At 49.5% G+C, this 16,048-nt stretch overlaps 1 protein-coding gene across 1 annotated transcript in view; it reads right to left on the bottom strand.

The window, feature by feature from the left end:
- LOC115120311 (reelin-like) overlaps positions 1 to 16,048 on the bottom strand; it is a 427,502-nt gene that overhangs the window by 31,578 nt on the left and 379,876 nt on the right. The window contains exons 51-56 of the mRNA XM_065022290.1: positions 15,613 to 15,790; positions 15,206 to 15,399; positions 14,621 to 14,874; positions 5,914 to 6,068; positions 5,453 to 5,667; positions 5,122 to 5,299 (exon numbers count right to left, since the gene is read on the bottom strand). Coding sequence (XP_064878362.1) covers positions 5,122 to 5,299; positions 5,453 to 5,667; positions 5,914 to 6,068; positions 14,621 to 14,874; positions 15,206 to 15,399; positions 15,613 to 15,790 — 1,174 coding nt within the window. The remainder of the gene's footprint in view (positions 1 to 5,121; positions 5,300 to 5,452; positions 5,668 to 5,913; positions 6,069 to 14,620; positions 14,875 to 15,205; positions 15,400 to 15,612; positions 15,791 to 16,048) is intronic.

Raw genomic sequence — 16,048 nt, 5'->3', positions numbered from 1 at the left:
TCCTATGAGAAGGGGTCCTATGAGATGTGGTCCTATGAGACGTGGTTCTATGAGACGTGGTTCTATGAGACGTGGTTCTATGAGACATGGTCCTATGAGACGCGGTTCTATGAGACGTGGTTCTATGAGACGCGGTTCTATGAGGAGACGTGGTCCTATGAGACGTGATTCTATGAGACGTGGTTCTATGATATGTGGTCCTATGAGACGTGGTTCTATGAGACGTGGTTCTATGAGACGTGGTCCTATGAGACGTGGTCCTATGAGACGTGTCCCTATGAGACGCGGTTCTATGAGGAGACGTGGTTCTATGAGACGTGGTCCTATGAGACGTGGTCCTATGAGACGTGGTCCTATGAGACGTGGTCCTATGAGACGTGGTTCTATGAGACGCGGTCCTATGAGACGCGGTTCTATGAGACGTGGTTCTATGAGACGTGGTCCTATAAGACGTGATTCTATGAGACGGTGTTCTATGAGATGCGGTCCTATGAGACGTGGTCCTATAAGACGTGGTTCTATGAGACGTGGTTCTATGAGACATGGTCCTATGAGACATGGTCCTATGAGACGTGGTTCTATGAGATGCGGTTCTATGAGACGTGGTTCTATGAGACGCGGTTCTATGAGGAGACGTGGTTCTATGAGACGTGGTCCTATGAGACGTGATTCTATGAGACGACGGTTCTATGAGATGTGGTCCTATGAGACGTGGTCCTATGAGACGTGGTCCTATGAGACGTGGTTCTATGAGACGTGGTCCTATGAGACGTGGTCCTATGAGACGTGGTCCTATGAGACGTGGTTCTATGAGACGCGGTTCTATGAGGAGACGTGGTTCTATGAGACGTGGTCCTATGAGACGTGATTCTATGAGACGTGGTTCTATGAGATGTGGTCCTATGAGACGTGGTCCTATGAGATGTGGTTCTATGAGATGTGGTTCTATGAGACGTGGTTCTATGAGGAGACGTGGTTCTATGAGACGTGGTCCTATGAGACGTGGTTCTATGAGACGTGGTCTTATGAGACGCGGTCCTGTGAGACGTGGTCCTATGAGACGTGGTTCTATGAGATGTGGTCCTATGAGATGTGGTTTTATGAGACGTGGTCCTATGAGACGTGGTTTTATGAGACGTGGCCTTATGAGACGTGGTCCTAAGAGACGTGGTTCTATGAGACGTGGTTCTATGAGACGTGGCCCTATGAGACGTGGTCCTAAGAGACGTGGTTCTATGAGACGTGGTCCTATGAGACGCGGTCCTATGAGACGTGGTCCTATGAGACGTGTTTCTATGAGACGCGGTCCTAAGAGACGTGGATTCTATGAGACGTGGTTCTATGAGACGCGGTCCTATGAGACGCGGTCCTGTGAGACGCGGTCCTGTGAGACGTGGTCCTATGAGACGTGGTCCTATGAGACGTGGTTCTATGAGATGTGGTTCTATGAGACGTGGTTCTATGAGACGTGGCTCTATGAGACGTGGTTCTATGAGACGTGGTTCTATGAGACGTGGCCTTATGAGACGCGGTTCTATGAGGAGACGTGGTCCTATGAGACGTGGTCCTATGAGACGTGGTCCTATGAGACGTGGTTCTATGAGACGTGGTCCTATGAGACGTGGTTCTATGAGACGTGGTCTTATGAGACGTGGTCCTATGAGACGTGGTTCTATTAGACGTGGTTCTATGAGACGTGGTTCTATGAGACGTGGTCCTATGAGACGTGGCCCTATGAGACATGGTCCTATGAGACGCGGTCCTATGAGACGCGGTTCTATGAGACGTGGCCCTATGAGACGCGGTCCTATGAGACGTGGTCCTATGAGACGTGGTCCTATGAGAAGGGGTCCTATGAGACGTGGTCCTATGAGACGTGGTTCTATGAGACGTGGTCCTATGAGACGTGTCCCTATGAGACGCGGTTCTATGAGGAGACGTGGTCCTATGAGACGTGGTTCTATGAGGAGACGTGGTTCTATGAGACGTGGTTCTATGAGACGCGGTCCTATGAGACGTGGTCCCATGAGACGTGGTCCTATGAGAAGGGGTCCTATGAGACGTGGTCCTATGAGACGTGGTTCTATGAGACGTGGTCCTATGAGACGTGTCCCTATGAGACGCGGTTCTATGAGGAGACGTGGTCCTATGAGACGTGGTTCTATGAGACGTGGTTCTATGAGACGTGTCCCTATGAGATGCGGTTCTATGAGGAGACGTGGTCCTATGAGACGTGGTTCTATGAGGAGACGTGGTTCTATGAGATGTGGTCCAATGAGACGTGGTTCTATGAGACGTGGTCTTATGAGACATGGTCCTATGAGACGTGGTTCTTTGAGACGTGGTTCTGAGACGTGGTTCTATGAGATGTGGTCCAATGAGACGTGGTTCTATGAGACGTGGTCTTATGAGACATGGTCCTATGAGACGTGGCCCTATGAGACGTGGTTCTATGAGACGTGGTTCTATGAGACGTGGTCCTATGAGAAGGGGTCCTATGAGATGTGGTCCTATGAGACGTGGTTCTATGAGACGTGGTTCTATGAGACGTGGTTCTATGAGACATGGTCCTATGAGACGCGGTTCTATGAGACGTGGTTCTATGAGACGCGGTTCTATGAGGAGACGTGGTCCTATGAGACGTGATTCTATGAGACGTGGTTCTATGATATGTGGTCCTATGAGACGTGGTTCTATGAGACGTGGTTCTATGAGACGTGGTCCTATGAGACGTGGTCCTATGAGACGTGTCCCTATGAGACGCGGTTCTATGAGGAGACGTGGTTCTATGAGACGTGGTCCTATGAGACGTGGTCCTATGAGACGTGGTCCTATGAGACGTGGTCCTATGAGACGTGGTTCTATGAGACGCGGTCCTATGAGACGCGGTTCTATGAGACGTGGTTCTATGAGACGTGGTCCTATAAGACGTGATTCTATGAGACGGTGTTCTATGAGATGCGGTCCTATGAGACGTGGTCCTATAAGACGTGGTTCTATGAGACGTGGTTCTATGAGACATGGTCCTATGAGACATGGTCCTATGAGACGTGGTTCTATGAGATGCGGTTCTATGATACGTGGTTCTATGAGACGCGGTTCTATGAGGAGACGTGGTTCTATGAGACGTGGTCCTATGAGACGTGATTCTATGAGACGTGGTTCTATGAGATGTGGTCCTATGAGACGTGGTCCTATGAGACGTGGTCCTATGAGACGTGGTTCTATGAGACGTGGTCCTATGAGACGTGGTCCTATGAGACGTGGTCCTATGAGACGTGGTTCTATGAGACGCGGTTCTATGAGGAGACGTGGTTCTATGAGACGTGGTCCTATGAGACGTGATTCTATGAGACGTGGTTCTATGAGATGTGGTCCTATGAGACGTGGTCCTATGAGATGTGGTTCTATGAGATGTGGTTCTATGAGACGTGGTTCTATGAGGAGACGTGGTTCTATGAGACGTGGTCCTATGAGACGTGGTTCTATGAGACGTGGTCTTATGAGACGCGGTCCTGTGAGACGTGGTCCTATGAGACGTGGTTCTATGAGATGTGGTCCTATGAGATGTGGTTTTATGAGACGTGGTCCTATGAGACGTGGTTTTATGAGACGTGGCCTTATGAGACGTGGTCCTAAGAGACGTGGTTCTATGAGACGTGGTTCTATGAGACGTGGCCCTATGAGACGTGGTCCTAAGAGACGTGGTTCTATGAGACGTGGTCCTATGAGACGCGGTCCTATGAGACGTGGTCCTATGAGACGTGTTTCTATGAGACGCGGTCCTAAGAGACGTGGATTCTATGAGACGTGGTTCTATGAGACGCGGTCCTATGAGACGCGGTCCTGTGAGACGCGGTCCTGTGAGACGTGGTCCTAAGAGACGTGGTTCTATGAGACGTGGTTCTATGAGACGTGGTTCTATGAGACGCGGTCCTATGAGACGCGGTCCTATGAGACGCGGTCCTATGAGTCGTGGTTCTATGAGACGCGGTTCTATGTGACGTGGCCCTATGAGACGTGGTCCTATGAGACGTGGTCCTATGAGACGCGGTCCTATGAGACGCGATTCTATGAGACGTGGTCCTATGAGACAAGGTCCTATGAGACGTGGTCCTATGAGACGTGGTTCTATGAGACGTGGTTCTATGAGATGTGGTCCTATGAGACGCGGTTCTATGAGAAGTGGTTCTATGAGATGTGGTTCTATGAGATGTGGTTCTATGAGACGTGGTTCTATGAGAAGTGGTTCTATGAGACGCGGTCCTATGAGACGCGGTCCTATGAGACGCGGTCCTATGAGACGCGGTCCTATGAGTCGTGATTCTATGAGACGCGGTTCTATGAGACGTGGCCCTATGAGACGGTGTTCTATGAGATGCGGTCCTATGAGACGTGGTCCTATGAGACGTGGTTCTATGAGACGTGGTTCTATGAGACATGGTCCTATGAGACGTGGTTCTATGAGATGCGGTTCTATGAGACGTGGTCCTATGAGACGCGGTTCTATGAGGAGACGTGGTTCTATGAGACGCGGTCCTAAGAGACATGGATTCTATGAGACGTGGTTCTATGAGACGCGGTCCTATGAGACGCGGTCCTATGAGACGCGGTCCTATGAGACGTGGTTCTATGAGACGCGGTCCTAAGAGACGTGGATTCTATGAGACGTGGTTCTATGAGACGCGGTCCTATGAGACGCGGTCCTGTGAGACGTGGTCCTAAGAGACGTGGTTCTATGAGACGTGGTTCTATGAGACGTGGTTCTATGAGACGCGGTCCTATGAGACGCGGTCCTATGAGACGTGATTCTATGAGACGCGGTCCTATGAGACGCGGTCCTATGAGTCGTGATTCTATGAGACGCGGTTCTATGAGACGTGGCCCTATGAGACGTGGTCCTATGAGACGTGGTCCTATGAGACGCGGTCCTATGAGACGTGATTCTATGAGACGTGGTCCTATGAGACGTGATTCTATGAGACGTGGTTCTATGAGATGTGGTTCTATGAGACGTGGCCCTATGAGACGTGGTCCTAAGAGATGTGGTCTTTGAGCCGGATAGGAACAACTTGTATGAAAATGTACTAAATAAATAAAGATTGATGAACTGATTGACACCTTGAGAGAATTGCTGGCGTAGCAGTTGGGTCCAGTGAAGCCTGGGTCACAGAGACATCTCTGGTCTAGACAGTCTCCATGTCCCCCACAGTGGCCGTCACAGGCCGGCCCGATGTAGAAGTTCTCCACAGCCCACTGGGTGTCTGAGTGCTGCTGGTAAAACCGGAAACGGACCGCGCTGCAGAACATAACACATAATATAGTTCCAGAACCAATGTAAGACCCCCCCCAAGGGCTGCTGATATAACAGGACCCCCCCCCCCAGTGCTGCTGATATAACAGGACCCCCAAGGGCTGCTGATATAACAGGACCCCCCCAAGTGTCACTCACGTGTCTGTCAGGCTGTCCGGTAGGGGGTAGACGGCCCTCTTCCAGCCCCGGGCAGGGAAGAAGACGCTGGGCTGGGAGACCTGTCCTCCACAGCGAGGGTCCGCAGGGAGACACTGGAGCACCAGGTACCTCCAGGACACACCGAAGTCCACGGAGTACTGGACGTGGACCTGGCGCTCTGCCTGGCGCTCTGGAACACCGCAGCCCACTGCTATCTGTAAAGACACACGGGGAAACATACTCCGTTATCGTAACCTCAATGGACACGTGTTAATAATGCTGTCTGTATTCACACCCAAACAAAGATGTCTGCTATCAGTTAACAGGGAAACACATCTATCTAAGCCATTGTAGAATAACAAAAGGTGACATTAGTCATTTTAGGTGCTGTTGTTCATTATATTAGAAGAGGCACCGGTACTTAATTAAATCACTGCACACAAACAGACACTGTCTCTTACCTTGAACTGCATGACCCAGTCTTTGTCAGGTATGATGTCATGTGTGACAGCGTACACCTCTCTCCCGTCGTCACTACCGCACACCATCACACCGTCTGGAGAACTACAGAATCTCTGTACCGCACAGTCCTCACTGAACAGCCAATGGTCACTCACTGGAGGGGAGAGAGGGAGGGAGAGGGAGAGGAAGAGGGAGAGAGAGTGATGGGAGAGGGAGAGGGAGAGGGAGAGTGATAGGGGAGCAGGTGGGGGAGGAAGATGGAGAGAGAATGAGTGGAGGGTGAGGGGGAGGGATAGGGGAGAGGAAGTCAGAGAGAGAGTGAGGGAGGAGAGAGAGAGAGAGCGGGGAGAGGTAGAAAAAGGGAGATAAATAAGGGGGAGAGAATTACAAAAAATAAAAATATAAAAAATAAAATGCCTGTTTCCGGTGACTTCGTACAGTTAAAGATACTGTATAATAGTTTTTCTCCTAAAGCAGTTGTAGTATTTAACATGGTCTTTTCCTAAAAGAATGAAACCTAACTTGAAAGTTGATCGTTTAACTCGACGATCACTAAAATCACAGGAACAAGGGCCCGCGTGACTGACAAAGCCCCTGTGTGTGTACCTGTGGTTGTGTGTGTACCTGTGGTTGTGTGTACCTGTGGTTGTGTGTATACCTGTGGTTGTGTGTGTACCTGTGGTTGTACCTGTGGTTGTGTGGGACTGTGGTTGTGTGTGCCTGTGGTTGTGTGTGTACCTGTGGTTGTGTGTGTACCTGTGGTTGTGTGTGTACCTGTGGTTGTGTGTGTACCTGTGGTTGTGTGTGCCTGTGGTTGTGTGTGTACCTGTGGTTGTGTGTGTACCTGTGGTTGTGTGTGTACCTGTGGTTGTGTGTGCCTGTGGTTGTGTGTGCCTGTGGTTGTGTGTGTACCTGTGGTTGTGGTTGTACCTGTGGTTGTGTGTACCTGTGGTTGTGTGTACCTGTGGTTGTGTGTACCTGTAGTTGTGTGTAGCTGTGGTTGTGTGTGTAGCTGTGGTTGTGTGTGTACCTGTGGTTGTGTGTACCTGTGGTTGTGTGTGTACCTGTGGTTGTGTGTACCTGTGGTTGTGTGTACCTGTGGTTGTGTGTGTAGCTGTGGTTGTGTGTGTACCTGTGGTTGTGTGTGTACCTGTGGTTGTGTGTACCTGTGGTTGTGTGTGTACCTGTGGGTGTGTGTACCTGTGGTTGTGTGTGTACCTGTAGTTGTGTGTGTACCTGTAGTTGTGTGTGTACCTGTGGTTGTGTGTACCTGTGGTTGTGTGTGTACCTGTGGTTGTGTGTGTACCTGTGGTTGTGTGTGTACCTGTAGTTGTGTGTGTACCTGTGGTTGTGTGTACCTGTGGTTGTGTGTGTACCTGTGGTTGTGTGTACCTGTGGTTGTGTGTGTACCTGTGGTTGTGTGTGTACCTGTGGTTGTGTGTACCTGTAGTTGTCTGTGTACCTGTAGTTGTGTGTGTACCTGTGGTTGTGTGTGTACCTGTGGTTGTGTGTACCTGTGGTTGTGTGTACCTGTAGTTGTCTGTGTACCTGTAGTTGTGTGTGTACCTGTGGTTGTGTGTACCTGTGGTTGTGTGTACCTGTGGTTGTGTGTGTACCTGTGGGTGTGTGTACCTGTAGTTGTGTGTGTACCTGTAGTTGTGTGTGTACCTGTGGTTGTGTGTACCTGTAGTTGTGTGTGTACCTGTAGCTGTGTGTGTACCTGTAGTTGTGTGTGTACCTGTGGTTGTGTGTACCTGTAGTTGTGTGTGTACCTGTAGTTGTGTGTGTACCTGTGGTTGTGTGTGTACCTGTGGTTGTGTGTGTACCTGTAGTTGTGTGTGTACCTGTAGTTGTGTGTGTACCTGTGGTTGTGTGTACCTGTGGTTGTCTGTGTGCCTGTGGTTGTGTGTGTACCTGTGGTTGTGTGTACCTGTGGTTGTGTGTACCTGTGGTTGTGTGTGTACCTGTAGTTGTGCGTGTACCTGTAGTTGTGCGTGTACCTGTGGTTGTGTGTACCTGTGGTTGTGTGTACATTTGGTTGTGTGTACCTGTGGTTGTCTGTGTGCCTGTGGTTGTGTGTGTACCTGTGGTTGTGTGTACCTGTGGTTGTGTGTACCTGTGGTTGTGTGTGTACCTGTAGTTGTGCGTGTACCTGTAGTTGTGTGTGTGTACCTGTGGTTGTGTGTGCCTGTGGTTGTGTGTACCTGTAGTTGTGTGTGTACCTGTAGTTGTGTGTGTGTACCTGTGGTTGTGTGTGTACCTGTGGTTGTGTGTGTACCTGTAGTTGTGTGTGTACCTGTGGTTGTGTGTGTACCTGTGGTTGTGTGTGTACCTGTGGTTGTGTGTGTACCTGTGGTTGTGTGTGCCTGTGGTTGTGTGTACCTGTAGTTGTGTGTGTGTACCTGTAGTTGTGTGTGTGTACCTGTGGTTGTGTGTGCATGTGGTTGTGTGTACCTGTAGTTGTGTGTGTGTACCTGTAGTTGTGTGTGTGTACCTGTGGTTGTGTGTGTACCTGTAGCTGTGTGTGTACATGTGGTTGTGTGTGTGTACCTGTAGTTGTGTGTGTGTACCTGTAGTTGTGTGTGTGTACCTGTAGTTGTGTGTGTACCTGTAGTTGTGTGTGTACCTGTGGTTGTGTGTGTGTACCTGTAGTTGTGTGTGTGTACCTGTAGTTGTGTGTGTACCTGTAGTTGTGTGTGTACCTGTAGTTGTGATGTGTACTTGTGGCGGTGTGTGTGGTGGCATTGTCCCCTGTGTATATACCTGAGGTGTGTGTGGTGGCATTGTCCCCTGTGTATATACCTGAGGTGTGTGTGGTGGCATTGTCCCCTGTGTATATACCTGAGGTGTGTGTGGTGGCATTGTCCCCTGTGTATATACCTGAGGTGTGTGTGGTGGCATTGTCCCCTGTGTATATACCTGAGGTTGTGATGTGGTGGCATTGTCCCCTGTGTATATACCTGAGGTGTGTGTGGTGGCATTGTCCCCTGTGTATATACCTGAGGTTGTGTATATACCTGAGGTGTGTGTGGTGGCATTGTCCCATGTGTATATACCTGAGGTGTGTGTGGTGGCATTGTCCCCTGTGTATATAACTGAGGTTGTGTATATACCTGAGGTGTGTGTGGTGGCATTGTCCCCTGTGTATATACCTGAGGTTGTGATGTGGTGGCATTGTCCCCTGTGTATATACCTGAGGTTGTGATGTGGTGGCATTGTCCCCTGTGTATATACCTGAGGTGTTTGTGGTGGCATTGTCCCCTGTGTATATACCTGAGGTTGTGATGTGGTGGCATTGTCCCCTGTGTATATACCTGAGGTTGTGATGTGGTGGCATTGTCCCCTGTGTATATACCTGAGGTGTGTGTGGTGGCATTGTCCCCTGTGTATATACCTGAGGTTGTGTATATACCTGAGGTTGTGTATATACCTGAGGTGTGTGTGGTGGCATTGTCCCCTGTGTATATACCTGAGGTGTGTGTGGTGGCATTGTCCCCTGTGTATATACCTGAGGTGTGTGTGGTGGCATTGTCCCCTGTGTATATACCTGAGGTTGTGATGTGGTGGCATTGTCCCCTGTGTATATACCTGAGGTTGTGATGTGGTGGCATTGTCCCCTGTGTATATACCTGAGGTGTGTGTGGTGGCATTGTCCCCTGTGTATATACCTGAGGTGTGTGTGGTGGCATTGTCCCCTGTGTATATACCTGAGGTGTGTGTGGTGGCATTGTCCCCTGTGTATATACCTTAGGTTGTGATGTGGTGGCATTGTCCCCTGTGTATATACCTGAGGTTGTGATGTGGGGGCATTGTCCTCTGTGTATATACCTGAGGTTGTGTATATACCTGAGGTTGTGTATATACCTGAGTTTGTGTATATACCTGAGGTTGTGTATATACCTGAGGTTGTGATGTGGTGGCATTGTCCCCTGTGTATATACCTGAGGTTGTGATGTGGTGGCATTGTCCCCTGTGTATATACCTGAGGTGTGTGTGCTGGCATTGTCCCCTGTGTATATACCTGAGGTGTGTGTGGTGGCATTGTCCCCTGTGTATATACCTGAGGTGTGTGTGGTGGCATTGTCCCCTGTGTATATACCTTAGGTTGTGATGTGGTGGCATTGTCCCCTGTGTATATACCTGAGGTTGTGATGTGGGGGCATTGTCCCCTGTGTATATACCTGAGGTTGTGTATATACCTGAGGTGTGTGTGGTGGCATTGTCCCATGTGTATATACCTGAGGTGTGTGTGGTGGCATTGTCCCCTGTGTATATAACTGAGGTTGTGTATATACCTGAGGTGTGTGTGGTGGCATTGTCCCCTGTGTATATACCTGAGGTTGTGATGTGGTGGCATTGTCCCCTGTGTATATACCTGAGGTGTTTGTGGTGGCATTGTCCCCTGTGTATATACCTGAGGTTGTGATGTGGTGGCATTGTCCCCTGTGTATATACCTGAGGTTGTGATGTGGTGGCATTGTCCCCTGTGTATATACCTGAGGTGTGTGTGGTGGCATTGTCCCCTGTGTATATACCTGAGGTGTGTGTGGTGGCATTGTCCCCTGTGTATATACCTGAGGTGTGTGTGGTGGCATTGTCCCCTGTGTATATACCTGAGGTGTGTGTGGTGGCATTGTCCCCTGTGTATATACCTGAGGTGTGTGTTGTGGCATTGTCCCCTGTGTATATACCTGAGGTGTGTGTGGTGGCATTGTCCCCTGTGTATATACCTGAGGTTGTGTATATACCTGAGGTGTGTGTGGTGGCATTGTCCCCTGTGTATATACCTGAGGTGTGTGTGCTGGCATTGTCCCCTGTGTATATACCTGAGGTGTGTGTGGTGGCATTGTCCCCTGTGTATATACCTGAGGTGTGTGTGGTGGCATTGTCCCCTGTGTATATACCTTAGGTTGTGATGTGGTGGCATTGTCCCCTGTGTATATACCTGAGGTTGTGATGTGGGGGCATTGTCCCCTGTGTATATACCTGAGGTTGTGTATATACCTGAGGTGTGTGTGGTGGCATTGTCCCATGTGTATATACCTGAGGTGTGTGTGGTGGCATTGTCCCCTGTGTATATAACTGAGGTTGTGTATATACCTGAGGTGTGTGTGGTGGCATTGTCCCCTGTGTATATACCTGAGGTTGTGATGTGGTGGCATTGTCCCCTGTGTATATACCTGAGGTTGTGATGTGGTGGCATTGTCCCCTGTGTATATACCTGAGGTGTTTGTGGTGGCATTGTCCCCTGTGTATATACCTGAGGTTGTGATGTGGTGGCATTGTCCCCTGTGTATATACCTGAGGTTGTGATGTGGTGGCATTGTCCCCTGTGTATATACCTGAGGTGTGTGTGGTGGCATTGTCCCCTGTGTATATACCTGAGGTGTGTGTGGTGGCATTGTCCCCTGTGTATATACCTGAGGTGTGTGTGGTGGCATTGTCCCCTGTGTATATACCTGAGGTGTGTGTGGTGGCATTGTCCCCTGTGTATATACCTGAGGTGTGTGTTGTGGCATTGTCCCCTGTGTATATACCTGAGGTTGTGTATATACCTGAGGTTGTGATGTGGTGGCATTGTCCCCTGTGTATATACCTGAGGTTGTGTATATACCTGAGGTGTGTGAGGTGGCATTGTCCCCTGTGTATATACCTGAGGTGTGTGTGGTGGCATTGTCCCCTGTGTATATACCTGAGGTGTGTGTGGTGGCATTGTCCCCTGTGTATATACCTGAGGTGTGTGTGGTGGCATTGTCCCCTGTGTATATACCTGAGGTGTGTGTGGTGGCATTGTCCCCTGTGTATATACCTGAGGTTGTGTATATACCTGAGGTGTGTGTGGTGGCATTGTCCCATGTGTATATACCTGAGGTGTGTGTGGTGGCATTGTCCCCTGTGTATATAACTGAGGTTGTGTATATACCTGAGGTGTGTGTGGTGGCATTGTCCCCTGTGTATATACCTGAGGTTGTGATGTGGTGGCATTGTCCCCTGTGTATATACCTGAGGTTGTGATGTGGTGGCATTGTCCCCTGTGTATATACCTGAGGTGTTTGTGGTGGCATTGTCCCTGTGTATATACCTGAGGTTGTGATGTGGTGGCATTGTCCCTGTGTATATACCTGAGGTTGTGATGTGGTGGCATTGTCCCCTGTGTATATACCTGAGGTGTGTGTGGTGGCATTGTCCCCTGTGTATATACCTGAGGTTGTGTATATACCTGAGGTTGTGTATATACCTGAGGTGTGTGTGGTGGCATTGTCCCCTGTGTATATACCTGAGGTGTGTGTGGTGGCATTGTCCCCTGTGTATATACCTGAGGTGTGTGTGGTGGCATTGTCCCCTGTGTATATACCTGAGGTTGTGATGTGGTGGCATTGTCCCCTGTGTATATACCTGAGGTTGTGATGTGGTGGCATTGTCCCCTGTGTATATACCTGAGGTGTGTGTGGTGGCATTGTCCCCTGTGTATAAAACTGAGGTGTGTGTGGTGGCATTGTCGCCTGTGTATATACCTGAGGTGTGTGTGGTGGCATTGTCCCCTGTGTATATACCTTAGGTTGTGATGTGGTGGCATTGTCCCCTGTGTATATACCTGAGGTTGTGATGTGGGGGCATTGTCCTCTGTGTATATACCTGAGGTTGTGTATATACCTGAGGTTGTGTATATACCTGAGGTTGTGTATATACCTGAGGTTGTGTATATACCTGAGGTTGTGATTTGGTGGCATTGTCCCCTGTGTATATACCTGAGGTTGTGATGTGGTGGCATTGTCCCCTGTGTATATACCTGAGGTGTGTGTGCTGGCATTGTCCCCTGTGTATATACCTGAGGTGTGTGTGGTGGCATTGTCCCCTGTGTATATACCTGAGGTGTGTGTGGTGGCATTGTCCCCTGTGTATATACCTTAGGTTGTGATGTGGTGGCATTGTCCCCTGTGTATATACCTGAGGTTGTGATGTGGGGGCATTGTCCTCTGTGTATATACCTGAGGTTGTGTATATACCTGAGGTTGTGTATATACCTGAGGTTGTGTATATACCTGAGGTTGTGATGTGGTGGCATTGTCCCCTGTGTATATACCTGAGGTGTGTGTATATACCTGAGGTTGTGTATATACCTGAGGTTGTGATGTGGTGGCATTGTCCCCTGTGTATATACCTGAGGTTGTGTATATACCTGAGGTTGTGTATATACCTGAGGTTGTGATGTGGTGGCATTGTCCCCTGTGTATATACCTGAGGTTGTGTATATACCTGAGGTGTGTGTGGTGGCATTGGCCCCTGTGTATATACCTGAGGTGTGTGTGGTGGCATTGTCCCCTGTGTATATACCTGAGGTGTGTGTGGTGGCATTGTCCCCTGTGTATATACCTGAGGTGTGTGTGGTGGCATTGTCCCCTGTGTATATACCTGAGGTTGTGTGGTGGCATTGTCCCCTGTGTATATACCTGAGGTGTGTGTGGTGGCATTGTCCCCTGTGTATATACCTGAGGTTGTGTATATACCTGAGGTGTGTGTGGTGGCATTGTCCCCTGTGTATATACCTGAGGTGTGTGTGGTGGCATTGTCCCCTGTGTATATACCTGAGGTTGTGTATATACCTGAGGTTGTGATGTGGTGGCATTGTCCCCTGTGTATATACCTGAGGTGTGTGTGGTGGCATTGTCCCCTGTGTATATACCTGAGGTGTGTGTGGTGGCATTGTCCCCTGTGTATATACCTGAGGTGTGTGTGGTGGCATTGTCCCCTGTGTATATACCTGAGGTTGTGATGTGGTGGCATTGTCCCCTGTGTATATACCTGAGGGTGTGTGGTGGCATTGTCCCCTGTGTAGATACCTGAGGTTGTGTATATACCTGAGGTTGTGTATATACCTGAGGTTGTTTATATACCTGAGGTTGTGTGTGGTGGCATTGTCCCCTGTGTAAATACCTGAGGTGTGTGTGGTGGCATTGTCCCCTGTGTATATACCTGAGGTTGTGATGTGGTTGCATTGTCCCCTGTGTATATACCTGAGGTGTGTGTGGTGGCATTGTCCCCTGTGTATATGCCTGAGATGTGTGTGGTGGCATTGTCCCCTGTGTATATACCTGAGGTGTGTGTGGTGGCATTGTCCCCTGTGTATATACCTGAGGTTGTGATGTGGGGGCATTGTCCCCTGTGTATATACCTGAGGTGTGTGTGGTGGCATTGTCCCCTGTGTATATACCTGAGGTGTGTGTGGTGGCATTGTCCCCTGTGTATATACCTGAGGTGTTTGTGGTGGCATTGTCCCCTGTGTATATACCTGAGGTGTGTGTGGTGGCATTGTCCCCTGTGTATATACCTGAGGTTGTGATGTGGTGGCATTGTCCCCTGTGTATATACCTGAGGTGTGTGTGGTGGCATTGTCCCCTGTGTAGATACCTGAGGTTGTGTATATACCTGAGGTTGTGTATATACCTGAGGTTGTGTATATACCTGAGGTTGTGTGTGGTGGCATTGTCCCCTGTGTATATACCTGAGGTGTGTGTGGTGGCATTGTCCCCTGTGTATATACCTGAGGTGTGTGTGGTGGCATTGTCCCCTGTGTATATGCCTGAGATGTGTGTGGTGGCATTGTCCCCTGTGTATATACCTGAGGTTGTGATGTGGGGGCATTGTCCCCTGTGTATATACCTGAGGTGTGTGTGGTGGCATTGTCCAGATCCCCTGTGTATATACCTGAGGTGCTCTCCTCTCCCTCACTGAGGAGTCCTATCCTGCCTGTGGGGGTACCATCGGCGGGAGCTCTCTCGTGGTTGGGCAGCGCCACCCCTCCGAATGTGTCAGTTATCTGAGCCCGCGGGTCAGAGCCGGCAATCAGAACGTTGTCCAGCGCCCAGTCGCCGTGGTCCGCTCCTTCGTGTGTCGGCTGCCACCAGCGAACACGCACCCCTTCCTGACGTGCTGCTGGGGGTAGCAGCACGTTGACAAATCTAGACACACACACACACACACACACACACACACACACACACACACACACACACACACACACACACACACACACACACATACACACACAGGTTAGGACTGGAACATCTGATGTGAAAGAGAAAGCAGAGTCCCGGTAAGATTCGTAGAAGTGTCCGTAAACAGACCTTCTTGACTTTTTGTTTTGTTTTGGTCAGTGAATATGAAGAGTTGTTGTGCGGAGGGTCCCTGGTTGGAACCCAGGTCGGGACAATGAACCGGTCTGTTACACTTCCAACCGTGTATATATATATATATATACACAGTACAGTAGGTTTAATGTAGAACACGTACCCAGGCTTGCTGTACAGGTCATAGAAGATCTCTGTCAGCAGATTCCAGTTGATGCCTCCGTTCAGGCTGAACTCCAGCAGCACGCCCTGGTTACGGTTGCTAGGCGGGATCATGCAGCCGTACATGAAATAGAATTGGATGAACTCTGCGTTGGTCAGGTTCAGATCCACTGTCACCAGCTGACGACTACAACTCTGGAGGGAGAGAGGGAGGGGGAGAAAGAGAGAGAGAGAGAGAGAAAGAGAGAGAAAGAGAGAAGAGAGAGAGAGAGAGAGAGATCAAAGAAGTGAGAAAGAAAGATAGACATGTTAGATGAAGAGATACGAACAGACCAGGTTTTGGGCCCAATTTAAATTCTGGTGACAGACAGACAGACAGACAAGACAGACAGACAGACAGACAGTTACCCCACTGAAGTGCAGTGCAGCACCAGATGCCACGGCCCCACACACAGTACTGAGTTTTGCTCCAGTCAACAGGTGCCAGTGGCTGAGAGAGGGGGCTCGGCTGAAGCTGTCCTTTAGCTGGGAGGGCAGAGGGGCCACAGGCTCATCACAGTACTCCCCTCCCCACTCTGGATCACACCTACATGGAGAGGGGGGTATTATCCTCAATTCACATTATAATGATTCAAATAGCTGAGGCGATAGTAAGTTCCAGAATAGAACTTACTTTTTTTAAATTCCAGTGCTAGAATAAAAAATATGATGTGTGGACTGTGTGCACTGAGGTCGGAAGTCTGAGATTTCCGAGTTCCCAGTTGTCTTGAATGCACTGAGGTCGGAAGTCTGAGATTTCCGAGTCCCAGTCTTCCACCTGATGGCTAAACTCAAGTTAAAATGC

This window comes from Oncorhynchus nerka, linkage group LG9a (assembly GCF_034236695.1).
Source record: "Oncorhynchus nerka isolate Pitt River linkage group LG9a, Oner_Uvic_2.0, whole genome shotgun sequence".
NCBI classification, from domain to species: domain Eukaryota; kingdom Metazoa; phylum Chordata; class Actinopteri; order Salmoniformes; family Salmonidae; genus Oncorhynchus; species Oncorhynchus nerka.
The sequence above is the reverse complement of the archived record's forward strand: the minus strand, read 5'-3'. Positions and strand labels throughout refer to the sequence as shown.